This window comes from Haemaphysalis longicornis, unplaced genomic scaffold (genome assembly GCF_048455015.1).
Source record: "Haemaphysalis longicornis isolate Haplotype H1 unplaced genomic scaffold, Haemaphysalis longicornis Haplotype H1 scaffold_1, whole genome shotgun sequence".
Lineage (NCBI taxonomy): Eukaryota > Metazoa > Arthropoda > Arachnida > Ixodida > Ixodidae > Haemaphysalis > Haemaphysalis longicornis.
This window is the reverse complement of record NW_027526203.1, coordinates 396,893,328-396,912,776: the sequence shown is the minus strand read 5'-3', so window position 1 is coordinate 396,912,776 and position 19,449 is coordinate 396,893,328. Positions and strand designations below refer to the sequence as shown.

The 19,449-nt window shown below is 49.0% G+C and overlaps 1 protein-coding gene across 3 annotated transcripts in view; it reads right to left on the bottom strand.

Annotated features, from left to right (window-relative positions):
- Positions 1-205: 205 nt before the first annotated feature.
- The window catches only part of LOC144155342 (uncharacterized), a 217,029-nt gene continuing 197,785 nt past the window's right edge, over positions 206-19,449 (bottom strand). For all 3 annotated transcript variants that reach the window (XM_077686707.1, XM_077686709.1, XM_077686708.1), the window contains exons 7-8: positions 4,002-4,049; positions 206-2,333 (exon numbers count right to left, since the gene is read on the bottom strand). In XM_077686707.1, coding sequence (XP_077542833.1) covers positions 1,810-2,333; positions 4,002-4,049 — 572 coding nt within the window. In that variant the 3' untranslated portion in view covers positions 206-1,809. The remainder of the gene's footprint in view (positions 2,334-4,001; positions 4,050-19,449) is intronic.

Sequence of the window (19,449 nt, the reverse complement as noted above, 5' to 3'; positions counted from 1 at the left end):
AAACATCCGCGGAGACTGTGATTCCGCTAAAAATGACTTAGCAAGTTGCTTGGCGCTGTCTGATACGTTTTCTTTCTTCCGCACGGCCAAACCAATGTTGCAACTTTTGAAGATTTGTGTGTGGAATTGCAAATAGTACCCATATATACCAGTAACTTTCAAATGTGTAGATTTTTTTCTTAATCTTGGGAAAAAAAGTTTTCACTGATCTCCAGGAAAAATATCTGTTAGAGGTTGCGTGCAGTTGCTGAACGCCGTGAATGGTGCGAAGAAAGAGGAACATTAAATAAAATGTCGAGCCCTTTTTCGAGCTATCCGCGCAGGCCTGGCGCTGGAAGTGAGCCTGAAATTGGCCAGTAGAGGCGATTAGCCCACTTGAACACTCACCAAATATTTATGTATGTATATACCTGCATATAGCCGACTGCAACTGTTTACGTTCAGAGCGACAAATATATTTAAGATTTTTGGACCCTCAAAATTTTTTGCTGCGAGGTAACCGCTAGCTTTGGCGGAAGAGTTACTTTCAACCCCATTTTACGGTAATTTCCAAATTTGGCGCCACAAATTACCCGATATTTTTGCTATCTCTTCGCAACAATGGGCCTGAAAAACTGAACAGTCAAAAATCAAGCTTGAGAACAGCATAGAGCAGCATTTGTGGACGATTTGTTTTGTTTCTCTTCGTTACAAGGCTAAAGCGACCAACCCGAAACACTGAACGACTGTACAGGCTTGAAGTGATGACGTTGTGGCACCACTTTTGATTTGACGATATCGCAACGCCTGACCTCGGCATGCAGAAGCCTGAAGGCATGACGGAGGCATTTAACCGAGCTCCCGGCTGGTTACGTCTTTGACTTTTGTTGCTTAGTTTCCATAAGACCGATTTCAAGAAATTAGCATAACTCCCATTGGTCGGAGTCCATAGACGACGTGCTCTAATATGTACAAAATCATAACAGGTTGCCGTCGAGTCCTAGAAGTTACACGACAACGAAATGTGACAACTACATCCGTGAAACCCTGGGTACGTATTCTTTCAGCAGGCGCCCACGCACGCACACACGCACACACGCACGAAGAAATGGCGCCTTTTGTGTGGGGGGCCTCGAGTGCTCGACTCCATCGGGTCCACTGGCCACAAGGGCGCTTAGTGCAGTTTGTGGCAAGCGGTGACCCGGACAAAGCTCCTATTTTCGGAGACATGGTATACGACAGGGGCGCTTGTCAGCGCGCTTGCGCAGGTTGCTCAGACTTTTCCGAGGCCATCTTCGTCGCTTGGCGGCGCCGAAAGCACGACAAGAACGTTCCTCAAGCACTAGGGTTACCCAATGTCCCCCTCCGTGCGACCGCAGCATCGACAGCGATGACCCCTGGAAAAATGGCAACCTCGACGTGTCAGCTTGCAAAATCAGCGCAGTGACAACGCGCATTTGACGGAATCATGGTTACATAGTGTCACAAAAGGGTCCTTATGACCGAACCAGGAACATGGAGCACATAATCGTTCCCCGTGCGTCGTGGACTAGAATCGCGATGAGACCGAGCTGTTTGGGTCGAACGATGTCGCGTGCTAGGTTGAGGGCGCGGCCATTCTTCCTAACGTTCTATCGCTGGAAGAGCCTCCGGCTGTTACGTGGGCTCTTACGCGGGGGCCGGCCTCCGCGGTTTCGCTCGAAGGCAGTCTCACTGGTCTCTCTCCTCTCTCCCTTCCGTCGGGCGCACCCGCAGTCCGGTAAGTATACATATTGCCCCCACACGGCTGCGCGGCCCGGCCGCGGTGGACGGCGCTGCTCACATCGGGAGTCACGCGTAGTGCGGGTACGAGCCGATGTGCCCCGGGTGCGGCATGGAGTGGTGCGACGAGGCGTACAGGTTGTTGGGCGACGTCCAGTACGGGCTGGGCGAGGGGAACAGTGAGCCCGTGGTGGAGGGAAAGTTGAGCTTGGGGCTGGCGTGGTAGCCGAACAGCTCGCTGGCCGACGACTGGTGGTGGTGGTACTTGTAGGCGGCCGGGTCCGCGGCGGCCGCGGCGGCGGCCGACGGCGGCTGCGTGGCCTGCGCCAGCCCCTGGAAGTCGAAGCGGTACGCGTACCGCTTGCCGTGCACCTTGGTCATGATGTTCTTGTCGTAGTAGTAGCGAAGCGCCCTGCTAAGCTTGTCGTAGTTCATGTTGGGCTTGCTCTTGCGCTCGCCCCATCGGCGCGCCACTTCGTCCGGGTCGGTGAGCTTGAACTCGCCGTTGGTGCCCTCCCACGTGATGCAGCTCGCGTTGCTGCTGTCCGACAGCAGCTCGAGCAGGAACTGCCACAGCTGGATCTGGCCGCTGCCTGCAACGCGCCGCCACGTCTCCTCGTCAGCACTCAAACGAAAGGGTCCGAAGCGAACGCGGCCCAATCTCAACGAAATATGGTGGGCCCTCCAAACGTTGTCAAGAGATGCAGAACGTACATTGGCTTGATCAAACAAATATTGTTACCAATATTCCGTTTCCGTCTTAGCAATGTTTCGTTTCAATTAAAGCCAGTATGTGCAGTACGACTCGCGGAATAGTTTCCCGTGAGCCTCTCATGCACTCTTGCTTCTAGAGCATGTGCGAACATCGCTGTTTTCTAACTGCGTTTAAAAACATTTTACATGGAAGCTGGTTCATGGCCGCTCTTAAAAACTTACCGCTTGTTGTCGTCATCGCGTATGTCAAAACAAAGGGCCTCACAAAGCTATAGGCTAAGCGCCCGTACGATGCAACCTGCCTTACAATCGCAAGAACACGCCTTTGTGATCAGCATGCGTGCAGCAATGGGCCCATGTCTTCTGCATCATTTTATAAACATATGTGCTACATCAGCAATGACATCCCTTGTTTGTGACCTGTGCTTCTATCTATCGTACGGTGATTCAAAAATGTCAAGCACGCCACGTGCTAAAATAGGTGTCCTGAATAGGTGTCCTAACCTAAGCAGAGCGGAGAACCGGTCCCGGTAGCACACCCGGTACACGTTTGGCGCACCGGCGCGTGCGCACAACCAGTTTCGCCTCCTCTGCGCACGCGCAGTGGCGCCGGTCTGCTACCGGGTACCGCACCAGGACCGGTTCTCGGCTCGGCTTTAACTCTATAATGGCGGCAGGGCCATCGGTGACTGCAGCACCCAGTTCGTCAGTACACAAGGGAATGCGATTCTGTAGGCCTGCCTGGTTCGCACCCATGCATGCTTTTTCTTTATTTACCTGAGACGAGGTGCGTTGTTTTTATTAGTTTTGTTCAAGGAAGTAACACAACGTGTACACTTTAAATACAACTTCAACATCACTTGACATTTCAATATATTTTGCAAACTACAGGAACTGTTGGTGCCGTTGAGCTCTATTGATCCGGGTACACGCATAACCTGAACTCGTCTTCGAAAAGGAACACAAAAATTGGCGTCAAAACACCGATCGGGGCATGGCAAAATATAACCTGCATTTAAAAAAAAAGAAGGTGGGGGGGGGGGGGGGGGGTTGGTGGTACACGATTCGCACTTTAGTAGTATAAAAAACAGCAAACGCAACCACACTAAACTGTTGTTTCCTTTTTCGCACATAGCACCCGACCGCGCTTCTCACAACTACTCGTAAGTTACTGCTCATGCATTCCTGTTGATTTTACTCGCATGTCCTGTTTGAGGTGTTTAGTGACCGTGGCAAGAGAAGTACTTGTTACACGTAAAGATAATAAAATGTAAAAACGGGTGCTTCTTGGAAAAACAATGATTTGTTTCTCGGCTTCCATAGTGAAAGTAGAATTAGCGGTGAGTGGGCCATCATTTGCGTTTTCTTCTCTGTCCTCCAACTTTAATGTCTGCAGACGTTTTGCTCAGAGCTTCAATTTCTCACAGCGAAACATTACCGGTGAAATCGCAGTGGCTTCTGCTGTGTGTCGTTATTTATGCATACCATTCAAGGATGAAGAAATCCGAGTGAGGAAGGAAAGCAGGACAGTCAAAAAGAGGACTCACCTGAGCTGGCAAGCCTGCTACTTGTGGGTCCAAAAACCTGGTACGGATCTGGAAAAAGGGAAATAACGGCTTCTTACATGTTCACTGCTGCACGCAAGGTTACACTATGCACAATATTTAATCGGCGCTGCCCTCCCCCTCCCCCGAATGCAGATAACACTTACATAGTCATAAGTACAAAAAAATGGAGAATTCAGTCACACCTGTAGCTCAACTGGTCGAGCAGCGGACGATTTTTTCGAAGGGTGTGGAGTGTTTACGCAAAAAAATAGACAAATGACTTCCCTTGTGGTGGCCTTATCGAAGTCCTTGACTGTTGGTTTCCCTTACTACCTGTATGTATATGCGTCGTGTATCTTAATGCATTGTGGCGGCGGCAGCGTATTAAAAAATGAAATTTGCAGTCGACATAGTTTCGTGGCATGCGTTTCTCTTAAACGAAACAGCGCACGTATACGTGCCGTAATTTTTTTCCCCAATGCATGCGCCCAGGCAGAGCTGAGTGATCTTTCATGTAAGTTTCCACCGAGTATTACACCATCCAAAAGATACCTTTCGGGCCTGCTTCTTCTGTCTCAACGATTTTTTTTACTCTGGCTATACTTAGCTTCCTGTGCAAGCGTGTGCTTTTGTGGGCACCTCTAGTTTAGACAGTTGGATTCGTTTAAAGGTTTCTCCCCAACTTATTTTTTTAAACCTTTGCTTAAATTTAAGTCAGGAAGATGCGATTGTGCAGCTGACGAAACGGATAATGATGGGCACGTTTGCGTCTGTTTCCTTCAGCGGGAACACGTTTGCGTCTGTTTCCTTCAGCGGGAACACGTTTTAGAGGTGAAGGGCACCTTTTAAAAAAATCTATCCGCCGTCGTCCCCACCGTGCGACTTTAGCTCGCTCCTCTTTCTTTGAGGAGGAGGCTCGAAAAATGAAGCCCGGTGAAAGTGTGCGGCAGCCGCACGTGTTTCCATTTCCTCCTCAAAGGGCCCCTGCCGTCAGTGCTGCCAGCAGAGTGCACGACGAGTGGGGTTCCCCGAACAGCACTGCATCTTCCAACATCGACGGGAATTTGTGTGCCCTGTTCTCCCGCAGAACTGGCCTTGCTAGCCAGCTTTCTTAGCTTTTAATATTATTGTTTCCAGGCTGCGCAGAGCGAGCTATCTTGCCTGGCACAGTTGCCTTTCGTAATGCAGCTCTCGTGTTGAATGAAGTAGGCCAAAAAGAAAAGAAAAAAAAAAGCAAGACACGCCAGAAAGAGAGCGATGGCCTAAAAAGAAGCAAAAAGTGCGCGCCCGCGGAATGGTGTATAAAGCGAAGCGACCGGCTGGGCGTGCGCACAAAAAAAAGAGGCAGGAGAGAAAAAAAAGCGGGAAAAGCGGGCGGCAAGACGACGAGCGGCAGCGACAAAAGCGAGCGGGGAAGTTGGCGGAAGGAAGGCCACGCCGCAGCAGGCGGGCACAAAGGACGACACAGATTCATCATTCCGCTTTGGACCGTCGCCGAACACGAAATCGAATAATGAGAGTCCTCTGACCCTTTTCCCAATATTTAGCGTGCGTGCGCACGGCCGACTTCGGGCCCGTGGCAGCGTCGTCTCCGCCGAGTCCTTGGCGGCACGCTTCTCGCGCCGGAGCTCTGCGGCGAAGCCTGCGGGCGTTCTTTTTTCGACCAGGGCTGTTTGCCGAAGGCCCGCCTTTTTTTCTTCTTTTTTTTTGCTGTCTTTAGGCCGTGTCCTTATATGTCTCACCAAACGTGAGCAGTTACCGCCGCCTGCGTCAACGCGAATGGTACCAAAATGGCCACCACTGTAAAATAAATAAATTAATTAAAAACAAAACTCTCCTTTGTCTCTTGTGGGATTTGAACCCGGCTCATAAGAGCAGGAGACGGGTGCACTGCTACTGATCTAATCCGGCTTTTTTTTTCTTTATTTCACTGCTCTAACTCGGCACCCTGCCATATGAGGAACCAGAATTAGCCTGATACGTGCGGAGCGGTGGGTGAACGTGATGGCACGCGAGTAGAACAGGTCGGCCTACACGTGTGCTGCGGAGAGCTATGTTTCTGCATAATCATAATTCTGAAGAAGCTCCATGAAGAAGCTGTCGCGTGAAGGGCGGCCAGCATGCCTGCTGAAGTAATTGGCGCCAAAATATCGAAGAAACAAGAGCGAAGAGACGCAAACACGATGTATCATTGAAGAAGTATAATCGCTAGGCCTCTAAACCACGTAAGCAGAATTAAGTGCCCGAGATTTTTTGTTTTAAATTTGAGTCTCATTTTCAGGTTTCCTTTCCGAATCATCTTGATATGAAAGAACAACAGTTAGAGTCGCTGGCTTTCACGAGCTACTGACTTTTAAGGCCCGATTCACGAAGAGCTATGGAAAGGAAAACGACGAGGTGTGGTGTTCATATCCAACGTCTACTGGGGAAATTGCGGTAATTCTTCGGCTCGCAGCCACGTCTCAGATTTGCAGCACCTCATCTTTTTTGGGTCATCTGAAGGAAACCGAAGCGTACTCAACGCGTAGTGCTTACAAACCAAGAACATACAGTATGCCTGTTCATTGACCTGACCTGGCCTCTTCGCACCACAAGGCAACGCTGTTTTCGGATTTAGACTCTCGTTAAGACCTCGATCTCCAGCGATTTCGCTCAAAAGGCAGACCATTCAGAAACCTAGTAAAACCATGTTAGAAAGGTGATATTTGGCATAAAGAAAGGATTCTCCTTGAATAGGAACGCTGCAAAAAAAAAAAAAAAAAAGAAGAAAGACTGCAGAAAGCTCAATCATTTTTTCCTAATCAACCGGCAAACGTTTTGGCCCCTAAACTTACCTGTTAGGCGTCCAGGTCTCTGGAATCTCGGTAAACTGTAGCATTAATAAGTACACGACCGTTGTTGAGTATTTGAGAGACTTGAATTGGTATGGCACGTCAAACCAAGCTCTTCTAGGACAAAGTGAGCGAATCATTTCTTGAATCAAATATTTGAGGACTGATTATTCTGGAGTTATTCAGTGTTATACAAAGCATTTCACACCGCTCTTATGAAACGGGACTGCCTGCATTGTCCCAGTTTGAAGTTAAAGTTAACTTTGGCTAAGAATCTGTCCGAGGTTGTAACCGAACCATTCAATGCATACCACAGTAATCTCAAAGCTTTCGTTACTACCCTTTGCAAATGAGGAAAATAAAGACGCATACCTTTGTCTAACCCTGTGTCACGTGCTGTACAGCGTGCCTGGTCATCCACCTTTTTAGAGTGGAATGCATACTTTTCGTGTGCGTGCGTGCGCGTATGTGTGTGCGCGCGTGCGTGCGCGTTTGTGTGTGCGCGTGCGTGCGTGTGCGTGCGTGTGTGTGTGTGCTTTCGCGCGTGCCTGTGCGTGTGCGTGCGTGTGCGTGTGCGTGTGTGTGTGTGCGTGCGTGTGTTTGTGTGTGCGGTGTGTGTGTGTGTGTGTGTGTGCGTGCGCGTGCGTATGCGCGTGCGCGCGCGCGCGCGTGTGTGTGTGTGTGTGTGTGTGTGTGTGTGTGTGTGTGTGTGTGTGTGTGTGTGTGTGTGTGTGTGTGTGTGTGTGTGTGTGTGTGAGTGTGTGTGCGTGTGTGCGCGCGCAGGGGTGGGGGGGGGAGTTAACTGCATGTGTAACCCATGTACAGGGGTAGGTTGCTGTGAATAATTATGGTACTGCAGTCCAAACTCATTCAACAAGAACTGGATGCATCACTTCTTGTATCACCTGCATACATTCACATTGCAGCAACCGCCGACTGCCACAGGAGTGCGTTACACCTGTTGCCAGTTTCTCTGGTCACCTCTCACACAGTGGTACCCCGTCGATCACATTGCCTTCTCTGCCCCCTTCGTTGACCTTCATAGGTACACACCTCTTCGGGAGTCCTAGCAATACGTGGCATTGCCATCGCCCCACTAGAAAAGAAAGGGAATGTTCCGTGTGTGTGTTTTTTTTTTTTCGCGCGCACGAAAAAGCCTGCCATTCTAGACATATATAGTTTCGCTGCAAAAAAAAGTGTCGGTTTTGTTAGCACGAACTTCGGTCGTTATTTCTAAAACGCATATCAAAAGTATTTATATCGTTTATGTTCAATATCAGAGAGCTTCGTGGTGGTTTTCGTAAGCATGGTGTTTCATTAAAATTTTTACGTGTATTTGTGGCTGATCGCTTACGCAAAACAGCATTGCGAATTCTCGCACAATTCACGAAGTCGAAAACTGGGCCCAAGGCCCCTGTTTGGCGAAAGGTCTCGTGGTTTAAATTCGGGGGAAGTCAACTTTGGTCGCCATTGCCCCGAAACGTAGAGAAAAATTTAACGAGCCTTCAACATCGTGAATTCGCTAGGGATTTCAAGCAGCCGCTGTTTCGCACGAACTGCCGTTAAGAAATTTGTTCTAGAAAAATGAATTATGATTTGGGCCACTTTTAAGTACAAAGAAAATAATGAAGGAAGCTCACCCTAACGCGTAGGACTTGAAGGCAGCGAAGGTGTACGCAACCTCCACGACCGTCACGAAAGTTTAAGTACACGATTGCAGCGGATTTGCTTTTTCTTCTTCGCTGCCGCAGCGACCTTTACTCCATCATTGTTACTATAAGTGGGAGCTTGCTTCATTTTTTTGGAAGTGATAATCATTGCCCATCACCTTCGACACTATGGCGTGCCTTTCTCGTTCGGAGCAAGTGTTGCCACGATTACGGCGAACACGGGAGCTTTTCTTTTTTTGGTCAATCTTGGCCAATATTTCTAAGTGGGTATGCTTGGCTTGCAAACGTGCGCCGGGGACGCTTGGCGGTCACCGCGAGGCGGGCGCACACGAGCGCTCGGCATTTTCTTGGTTTTTTGAACTGCCGGGTGGCCGTCGCAATCTTGGTCAATCTCCTTAAGTGGGTATATATGCTTGGCTTCACAAACATGCGCAGGGGACGCAGGGTGGTCGTCGCGAGGCGCGCACACACGAGCGCTCTGCATTTTCTTGGTTTTTTGAACTGCCGGGTGGTCGTCGTAATCTTGGTAAATCTCCCTAAGTGGGTATATATGCTTGGCTTCACAAACATGCGCAGGGGACGCAGGGCGGTCGTCGCGAGGCGCGCACACACGAGCGCTCGGCATTTTTTTTGTTTTGTTAACTGCCGGGCGGTCGCCGCGAGGACCGTGCTCACGTGCGCGCGCTTGCCAATTTCTTGGAATTTTTAACTGCGGACACGCAAAATTATGATTTGCTAAACAGCTTCGCTGTTAAAAAAAAGTTTTAAGTTTGCTTTTAGCGAGTAGCAATAAAAAACTACTGTTTGGTGTAACGACATCACGATGGGTTAGTACGTGCCTTCCATTAAAAAATAATCCAACGCGCTGCATCTGTACATATTTGTAGTAGGCTCGTGAATAGCATGATTAAAAAAGTGGGAAACATAAATGACAAACTCAAGATTTTATTCATTACTTCGGCTGCTCCAGCGCGTATCGACCAAAAAGACGGGCATGCGCGAAGAGGGGCTCGCGAGACTAGTGCAGTCTTTCGCGATCAGCCACGTGGCATACACGGCGGCGTAACACAAGTGGACGAAGACCAACAAGGCCAAGATAGACATTATGATCCGAAGAATGTATAAACGGGCACTAGGTCTAAACGAATCGACGAACACCGAATGACTGCTGCAACTGAACGTCCACAACACGGTGGATGAGCTCATCGAGGCCCAGCTAGAAGCACAACGAGAGCGACTGGCAGCGACCAAGACGGGTAGAGCCATCCTGGATACCCTGGGCTACGGCTACCAGATTACGGGGAGACAACTGCAAGACCTAGACGAAAAGGTGCGGGAGAACGTTCGGGTGAGTCCCATTCCAAAGAACATGCACTTAGAACGCAATCAAGAACGAAGACGCGCAAGGGCAAAATACATAATCGAGCAGTACAGTAACGACCCGCGAACACGGTACGTCGATGCGGCAGACTATGGCCAAGGCAGGTATGCGATGGTAACCATAAACACAAAAACGGGAAGGGTGGCCAAGTCAGCGAGCGCAAAGTGCGAGTACGCCACCGAGGCAGAAGAGATCGCCATAGCCCTGGCGATGTCCGAAGCCACTTGCGACCACGACCAACTTTACATGGTCGTGCTTGCGACACGATCCTGAGCGACTCGCAAGAGGCCGTCTGCAACCTGGCGAATGGCCGAGTGAGCTGCAAGGCAGCCAAGATCATCGAGAAAACGGGTGTCCAAGAAGAAAGAATAGTAGAAATCAGATGGATTCCGGCGAAGGCGGGCGAATGCTCACCGTACACAGCGAACCACAACGAGACGACACACAGGGAGGCGCGCGCAATAACACACCGCGCCCCCAGTGTGGCGAGGCGTCCCGAGTGGGCATGGTGGGTGGAGATTAAAGACAGACCCAGGGGTTACGGCGAAACACTCAAGAACATGCGGCTGATGAGAAGAGCGTATCTGCCGCCCCACCGGGCGCTGGGTTGCGAAGAGGCAACGTATCTCAGAAGGCTACAGACGGCGTCGGTCACGTCACCGGCAGCACTATCCACATGTATCCCGACGAATACCCCAATGCCCAATGCAGCGTGTGTAAGAAAGGGCCGGCCAACCGGTGGCATGTCATGTGGGATTGTGCCTCCGACCCAGACGGCGCAAGCTTCGAAGAATACCCGGTGGAACTCCAAAGAGCCATTGAGTCAAGCAACAAGACGGATCAAGCATGGGCCATCCAGCAGGTCTTCATTGCGCTCGAAAGGCACGGGCTCCGCAAAGGGGCTAGCGCTTAGTAGGGCCGCAAAGTAGATGCGACGGTGGGCCACGTCGGGGCGGGGGTCGCAACAGACCCAAGCCCACTGCAGGTTTTAGTGAAATAAAGTCATTTCCAGTCCAGTCCAGTCCAATAAAGTTCGAATTAGAGGAGTGAGTCAATCGGCACCCGCCGCAATGGCTCAGTGACTAAGGCGTTGTGCTACTGAGCACGAGGACGCGGGTTCGATTCCCAGCTGCGGCGGCCGCTTTTCTGATGGAGGCTAAAAGCGAAATCTCCTGTGTGTACGAAATTTTGGCGCACTTTTAAAGATCCCCAAGTGGTCAAAATTAATCCTGAGCCCTCCACTATATATACGGCGTGCCTCATCGCCAGCGTTGCGTCGGCGTGTTACACCCTACAATTAATGAAACAATCAGTCAATCGGTGGTAGATGTATGGTTTTTTTTATTATAGGGTGAACCGTTTCGCTGTCAGTATGGCCTCATTGAAGTGGTAGTCACGACCCCTGCAGGCGACTGCGCGGCAGTGGTAGTGCTAAGAAAGCGATAACGAACATACATTTGTCAAGTGTAGCGTTAAAACAGATCACTGAAACTGTTACCAAAAATCCATGAAAATAAAACAAAACTGCAAAAAAGATTGTGGTACATTTTTCACAATCACCATTCGCTCCCATCGTGACCATTGTTGCTGGATGTACGCGTGATAGTAACTGTAATTTTAACAACAAAACAACGTGTTTTAACTGCTGTTTTTAGCTTTAGCCCACTTATACGGCTGTTCCTACACTTTTTTGCGCGCGATAATTATTAACTTCAGTATTTTTTTGTAAACGAAACATAAATTGCTGGCAATTACGCCGCAGGTCTAAGTACGCGTTGCTCTGCGTAAAGAGACAAAAAATTTACGGCAAATTTACCGTACAGCCCATATGGTGATTTAGGGCCGACTTCCGCACTTACTAGCATATACGTAGACGTGTGCGGTGTGCACTCACGCCGATCCTCAGTCCGAACTTGACGACACTGTTTGGACAAGTATATTCTGCCCGTATACTGGATGTGTATGAAAAGAGTTAATACAAAAGCAAAATGATAGTTAAAAGCACCTATCCAAAACGAATGACTTCGGATTAATTTAGAGCACCTGGTATTTTCATGCACAGATAGCCTGACGTACGGAGGCGGTTTTTTTTAACTTTCATTATTTCGCCTATATCAGAAATTCGGCCACTTTGGGAGCAGAAGGATGAGGAGAAAACTATTCCAGCAAGTGTGTCAAGGAAGCACGGTGGCCACCGGCCTAAGCTTTGGCGGCAGTCACACGCCGCGGCATTGTGGGAAGCAAAATTACGCTTTGCACAAGGAGTTAACACGACGTAAAGAAATAAGAGTTACACAGACGGTGGGAGCGGTGACATTTCGTATCGCAAAGGAGAAAAGTACAACAATTAGAAACAAGTACAAGTTCACAAACATCTGCACGCATGAGTGAGCGCCAGGAATTTATACACACACACCCAACACCCCCCAACACCCCCCAACACCCCCCAACACCCCCACAGAAAAATTTCGACACCCCCCCCCCCTGCCAGAAATTTATACATCTCCCCCAACAACACTCCCCTGTGAGGATTTAAACACCCCCCTCCCCCCTCCCCCCCCCCCCTTCCCAAAAAAAAATCTAAATTCTCGATCGACCCGGTGAGCACGCCGTCGATAGCGCTCCTTGATTGAGAGGCATGGCTATCTGAAGAATACGTGATAATGCCTGTACGCCCCTTCTTGTGTTGCAAGCGCTTTTTTGTGCATCATTGTGTTAGTTTTCTTCTGAATAAAACACTCAGTTGTTTGCGCTCGTCCTCTGTTCATCTGTTCTTTTTTTTCGTCTTTTGCGCTGTTCAACTATTATTATTTTGCGCTGAACCAACTGGCCCAATTTTCCGTCTTGCCGGAGAAAAGTGCGCCAAGTCATAATTGTGGTTATGAGGTTTAACACCGATGCTGCACAGGCGATGAGGCGCGCCGTAGTGGAGGGCTCCGGATTAATTTTGACCACCTGGGGATCATTACGTGCGCGAAATCTCGAACACATGGGCGGTTTCGCTTTTCGACTCCATAAGAAAAGCGGTCACCAAGTCATAAGTGTGCAAGTGGCTGCAGCTAAAGAAATAAACAGTATGTCTATTGATAAACAATTGCCACGCCAACCATTCTCTTTAACTCTGGGGTAGTGTTTTGTATGGTCTTCTTTTGGGATGCCGCCACGCGCGATGCCATGGGCGCGATTCCTGGTCATGATGGCCATTTTTCTTATGGCGGCGAATGAAGAAAATGATCATGGATTCGAGATTTGGGGCTTACGTTAAAGAACAGTAGGTTTCCTAAACTATTCCATAATCATCCAAAACCGCTCGTATATGCCACGTGTTTCTTCCAGACATTGAACTCCAGAATGTTTTCTTTTTATTTCAAGATGCTCACTGTGTGATGCTAGCTCCACCCTTGCATAGAAGGAGAACCAACTCTGTCTTTGTCCCTAGGTTCCTACGCCAGTCCGAAAGTAACGATAGTTTGCCCTGATATTGATACAGTACAGTATTCATCTATGTTCTTTTACTCCGTGTGAGTTTTACTTGTTTTTTTAATATAACACAATGTCGGACATGTTACTCAAAGCAGTCGCTAGAATGCAGCGTACGGTTACTTTAGCAGACAGGCCTATTGCCAGAGTGACGCGCTGCTACTGGCACAGATGTACGAGGCCTTCAATGCACGAACCACAGAATAAGCTTGAAAACAGTTTTCATGGAGAACTTTTGTGGGCGTAGGACAAGTCAAAAGGAAACACAGATAAGCACTGCCTTCTAAGCTATTTATTGGTGGAGGAAAGAACTTATATTCCCTCACGAAACAAAAAAAAACATATTTTTATACTCCTTAGAACAAAGCGGAATCTCTGTTAGAAGTTTGCGGGGTAAATTGTTTCCACGAATGAACCAGCTAGCTGACATCAAAGTGCTCCTTGCAATAAAGGCGCCAAAGAATGGAGGCTGTCGGATGCAGCAGGCCAAAGTAGGCGGTGTGCGCACGCAAGAATTCTGCCTCTCCGTTAGAACGGGCGCTAAAGCAAAACCTGAAGACTGAGCGCAAGCGAAGTGGTTAAAAAAAGAAATGAACTCCGCACACCCGACCGATGGCGACAAGAGACCCCGAAGTAAAACCAAAACTTCTCAGTTCGACAAAATGCCTCCCTCCCCCCTGCACATGTAATCAAGGCTCGGCCTAGCGCCTCCATGGAGCCTCTTCGGCGGACGCCTCGTGCCCTCTCCTAACTCAATCCCCGTTTTCTTCCCCCTTTTCCCTTTTTTCCCTCTCCCTATCAAGCCTCCCCGTTTCCCGCGTTTCGGCATCGCCGTCGTCGGCGGCTGTAGGCCTTTTGGCGACGCTGTTGCCACTGCGCAAGCAAACTCGTTTCGAAACCCCCTCCTGCCCCTCGGGCGCGGCCAAAGTTCTTCGCAAACCCCGACGTCCGTTTCTCCCCGAGCTTTTCCCTCGTCGCCCCTCTCACGCCTCCCTTTTTGTTTTACTGTTCGCCGTCGGTCGCTCGCTGTCGAGCCCCAGCGCACGCCGTCTGCGTCGCCGCTCTAACAGCCTCCACTAGGACTGCCAATATCGAGCGTGATTGGTCAATTTTGAAGCGCAGGCGCGTCAGGCGTGCTGCTCGGCGCGCGGGGCTCTGTGGATGTGTACTTGGCGCGCATTGCCGGGCCCGACGCCCTCTATTTAACTTCCGGAGCAGTCTTGCTAAAGCGCACGCCACGAACCGCTGCTCACCTTGCCCGTCGCACGTCCTGCTGCTTTCGGGCGCGGCTCGGTGCCGCCGTGAGATGAAGGCTGAAGGGGCCGAGCACCCGCGCAAAAAGTGGCTTTCCGCCGCTGCTTCGCGAAATATATGTACGACTTTCTTTTGCTCTCCCCTCCCTCTCGCTCTCCTCTCGCACTTCTCTTCAGCCGAGTTGAAATCTCCACACTTTTAAGTGCCGTCATTGCACTTGTCAGCACACGCCCGAAAGACTGTCACGGCACTGCTGGAAGTTTTTTGTTTGTTTGTTTACATTGATTGTCGGGATTTTCGCAGGTTCTTTTAGTAACCCCTTCATACCTTACTAGACAGGATGCCATTATCTTCACTGCAAAGCGAAACAATCAATGCAGTTGAGTCTTCAGCCTTCCGGTCGCTACAGTTTCTGTTTACACTTGCCAGAACGCCCTTCAGACCCAGCCAAGAAACACGAAATAGAAATAATAAGTACGGCGCCATTCGAAATGCCACTTTCCTGCAACTGCTTACGAGGTCACTAAACCATCTATAGCGCAATGTATCTACCCGAGTGCAAGCGAGTCTCTTTCAAAATGGCAGGAGCGTCCGTATATTTTTACGCGTTACAACTGTGGGCCGGTTTTCTGCCCCTTGATGATCTTCATCAGCAGCTCCAAAAACTCATAAAACAAAACTGTAAACTTAAAACATAAAACATAAAACTCATAAAACATGGGACATGAGCTTCTGGGCTGGAGGTGCAGCCAGAGCGACAGCTAGCATTGAAGGTGGGTGTGTTGCCTTGTATTCTTCTCCGAAGTCATGCAAGGCTTTCATTCGATGGAGCCATAGCTCGCTTGGACGTGCACTCACTCACTCACTCACTGATTCGTACACTTTATCATACCATTACTTCCACAAACAAGCTGATCTGAATTTGGAAGGTAAAAGAGTTGCCTAAATAATTTTAGCTTGCTCACGAATTTTGCTTTTAGCGTTGATCTCGCCGACCAGAACTTCTACGCAGGCTGTATTCGAAATGTGAAACGGTTTGCTGGTGGAGCACAGGGAGTAGCCATCGTGTTTCTGATGTTCTCTAAACAGAACATCTTTTAAGAGCCTTGAGAACAAAAAGGCAGGCAGCATAGCAAAAAAATGCTAATTATATATAAAAGAAACCTACAGGACCGCGTTGATAGCACACGGAGCTTTTGCCTGCCACGGGCTGTTTTTTCTCTCTCAGGTTGAATTTTTAGCTAGACTTCCCATTACAGCAATGTAGTAATAAAATGATACTTCTTGATGTATACAAAATATCCTATTCTTCCTCACCGTCTAATTGCATAGGGTGCAATTAAACATTGTTAGGAGGGTGTCGCCTGCTAGCTCTTGAGCAGCCTTCCTTTACCGGCCGTCTTCCCCTCAGTCAACTTGGATGCCAAGTAAGTGTATCAGCTACCCTGAGGCTTAAATTACTAACTGTTGCAATAACAAGATCAAAGAAGAAGCGCTGAACGTTGGAGCTTAGCAAGAGACGGAGCCGGGAGCCACCGGACGCTTGCACGAAGAAGGCGGGAAAATTAGAAGGCACCGAAGGCAGTCCGCAGATGACGCCGGATTGCCGTGCGCGTCGCGGGGCAAGGCGTTCGTGGATGGTCGGGCCAACCACGGCCGCCAGATCGGGGCGAGGAGGGCACGCAGTCAATTTCCGGAGTGCGTCTGAGCGCCGCAAAAAAGCGCATCATGCCCGAGGCAAACACGTCTTAGGAGGGCTGCGGCTCAGAAGGCGGACGCCGAGTGGGAAGAGCCCCGGAGAGCTCGGATGCGACGGCGCGGTGGACGCGCCATTGATCCTGTTACGCGATCCAGTCGGCAGCTGGCTGCGGGCGGAAAAACAGCCAGGCGAAAGCTGAGATTATTAATCGTGCGTGCGTGGAAGCAGTGGGCTTGCCGCTGGCTTGCACGCACCGCGTACGCGTCGCCGCCGCCGCCGCCTACGGCCAGGTATACGACATCATCGATCCACATATCCCGGAGAGCGATCCTCGGAAGGAGGACGCGTGGGAAATACAAAAGTACTTTTCGGAGAGATATCGTTCTCCGCCTGCTATCCCCTCCTTTTCTCGACACCGGTTATGACGAGTGACGCACTTCGGTGCGGGTATACTAATAAGAAGAAGAATAGTAGCCAGCGCTATGCCCTGAATGTGCGAAGTGAAAGCAAGGGCTGTATTCTATTGGCGCAAAGCGCGAATTGTTGCCTCCATCATAAAAGAAATGGCGCCGACTGGTTGTTTTGTAGCAGTGGAGGCTTGCACCTGTATTATTCAGTTAGAATGACGTGGTTATATGCAAACGCGTTCACAGATCAGACTAAAAGACCGGAACAAGACAAGAGACAAGCGACCGGACAAGATACTGGTAGCGGAAATATGACGCAGAGCGTTGCAGGCGGCTTCGGCGTTAATTACCCGTGAAGAAACTTGGTAAGCCTGGTTATCTTTTTACTTTAACGAAAGTCGCATTACAACTTTCTTCACAACCTTCTTTTGTACTCCACGCGACAGTGTGGCTAGCGGAGTCATAGCAGTTGTTTCCAAACTCGTATTTCCTATCACAAATGGTACTGAATGGGATAAAACTGGTCACTGCTATGGAGGTTTCTGATCCGGTAGATGTGGCAACAATTATAATAAAGTGCGTGTACTGCAATTCCAGTTCACTTCACTTTGAACTAACATTCAGCCAGAAAGACATGAAATTACATACCAATATACATTTTTCTTAGATGTCACGTGTGGCATATTTTGTTTTGAAATGACTTGATTGAAACGCGAGTTACAGTTGATTCTTGAGCCATCACTTCAATCTATACAACCCGTGCAACGTCATCGCGATATCGATTACGCCACTCATTTTGCATCTGGTAAAATAATCGTACACTAGTTCGAGTGTTTTGACTGTATTCTTAGAAAAGTGTATTGGCTGTATTCTGAGTCTGTCCTCCACTCCATGTGTCTCCTCGTTTTGGCTGAGTGGAGGATAACATGCGAAAATCGCTTTCAAGGGTCTCTTCGACTGGAGGCTTGAGTGAAGGAGGGATTCCGAATACGGGGGTATGGCTCCTCGCGTTATAACCTGTGAGATGTAGCGGTGAAAGTCGATAGGGCCTCCTGCGAAGCCATATTGCTCTCGGATACTGGGATATCTCCATTGCACCAACCTCAAAATTTCGCCGAACACGCCATGGGTTATGTTTTATGAACGCTGTGCCGATCCCTCCTAGCCTTCGCCTAGGCTTCTAAATAGCCCCGAGTTCATCCTCTGTAACATCCTTGAAACTACGCAGCTTGGTTGAGCTAATCACTTCCCCGCCAGCGGCACTTTAAATTGGTGTTTAGGGAACTCCGCCTGCGACACCGTCTCGACTGCGGCGGCCGTAACACCGCCACGTGACCTTGGATTAGCCACTAGTTGCTGAGTATGTCGCCAAGCGACAGGGACTTCCGACCTCTGCTCACAGCCAGCTCCACGTCGCGACTCACTTCTCACAGCGGGAGCCCACCACTTCGGCCCCCCAATCCTGCTATCTCCACAGCTGCCATTTGCTGAGGACAGCCGAACATACACTGTATTGCCGAGCTCCACGCTCAGTTCCGCATAATAGCTATCGCTATTGTGAGGCACACAAGGAAAGACGCACGGAGGACATCCCTGTTCTCGCTTTGCCGCATATTGAGTGTCGATGCAGGAAAGCAAGCTTCGGCGGTGATTTTAGAAAGGCTGACCGAGGAATGGGGTCTTCTAAACGCGAAATCTTTCCAATGGAAGGCCTTCACTATATATCTTCACCACGGAATGGTTTTCGTTATGCCGTTCCCGTGCTACTATACCAGAATTTACCAAAAATAAACGACACTTTTTAGCGTAAACGTCTGCCCAATTTGAAGTTAGGGTAAGCGAGTCTGGTGCTGGGCCTGTTGGTACGTACCCTTGAAACAACGAAACCCGGGCTATGTTTCGTCGTTTTTCCAATGAAATGAGGGGTTTATGAGTGCAGATAAATATTTGAGCCTTTCAAAACGTTGACAAGCGGTGAATAGGGACCACATACGTTTTATATGGGTCGTAATTTCTGAACAATAAAGCCGAAGGTTATGGTAAACAACGCCGTTTATCCTGAACCAAAACATTAATCAAGCAACATTCTGTTTTACCAATTCGAACATTTCAGCCTGACGAACTTAATATCTCGAGCTCTACACGCTGTAGGGTGACTCTGGATGACGCAGTTGTAAACTAAATAAACGTAGGTAATCACAGCAACAACCAAGCCTACAAAAAGCCTACAAATATACATTTTATCCGAATTTGTACTCCGATACGTGAAGTTTCACTTGACATAACATCTGCCGTGCCTCACGAGATAAAAATCCCAAAATTTTAATTTTGTATCCCCCGCCCCCTTTTTCTTACTCGTACGATTTTTTTTTTGTTATCGGTTTCAAAAATGATGTAATTCACTGACTACTGCAGATGGTTGCTGTAGTCAATGAGTTCGATCATCAACTTTTACTGCAGGTCGCTGCTGAACTTTTTACATGAAACCGGGCTCCATGCCTATCTGTATACTTGTCCAGTGTTATCTATTCCCAGACTAACTGGGAGTTATGTAACCCATCTCTCTCTTCGTCCTACTGTCTTAGGTACTTCCATACTTTCTCCTTATTCTTTCTACTCTCTTCTCATCTTTACACTTTCTTCATATGCCACATGGCAAAGATATGAATAAAAAAAGAATTTATTGACGAGATTCAAACTTTTGCTTTTTAAAGGAATCCAATTTC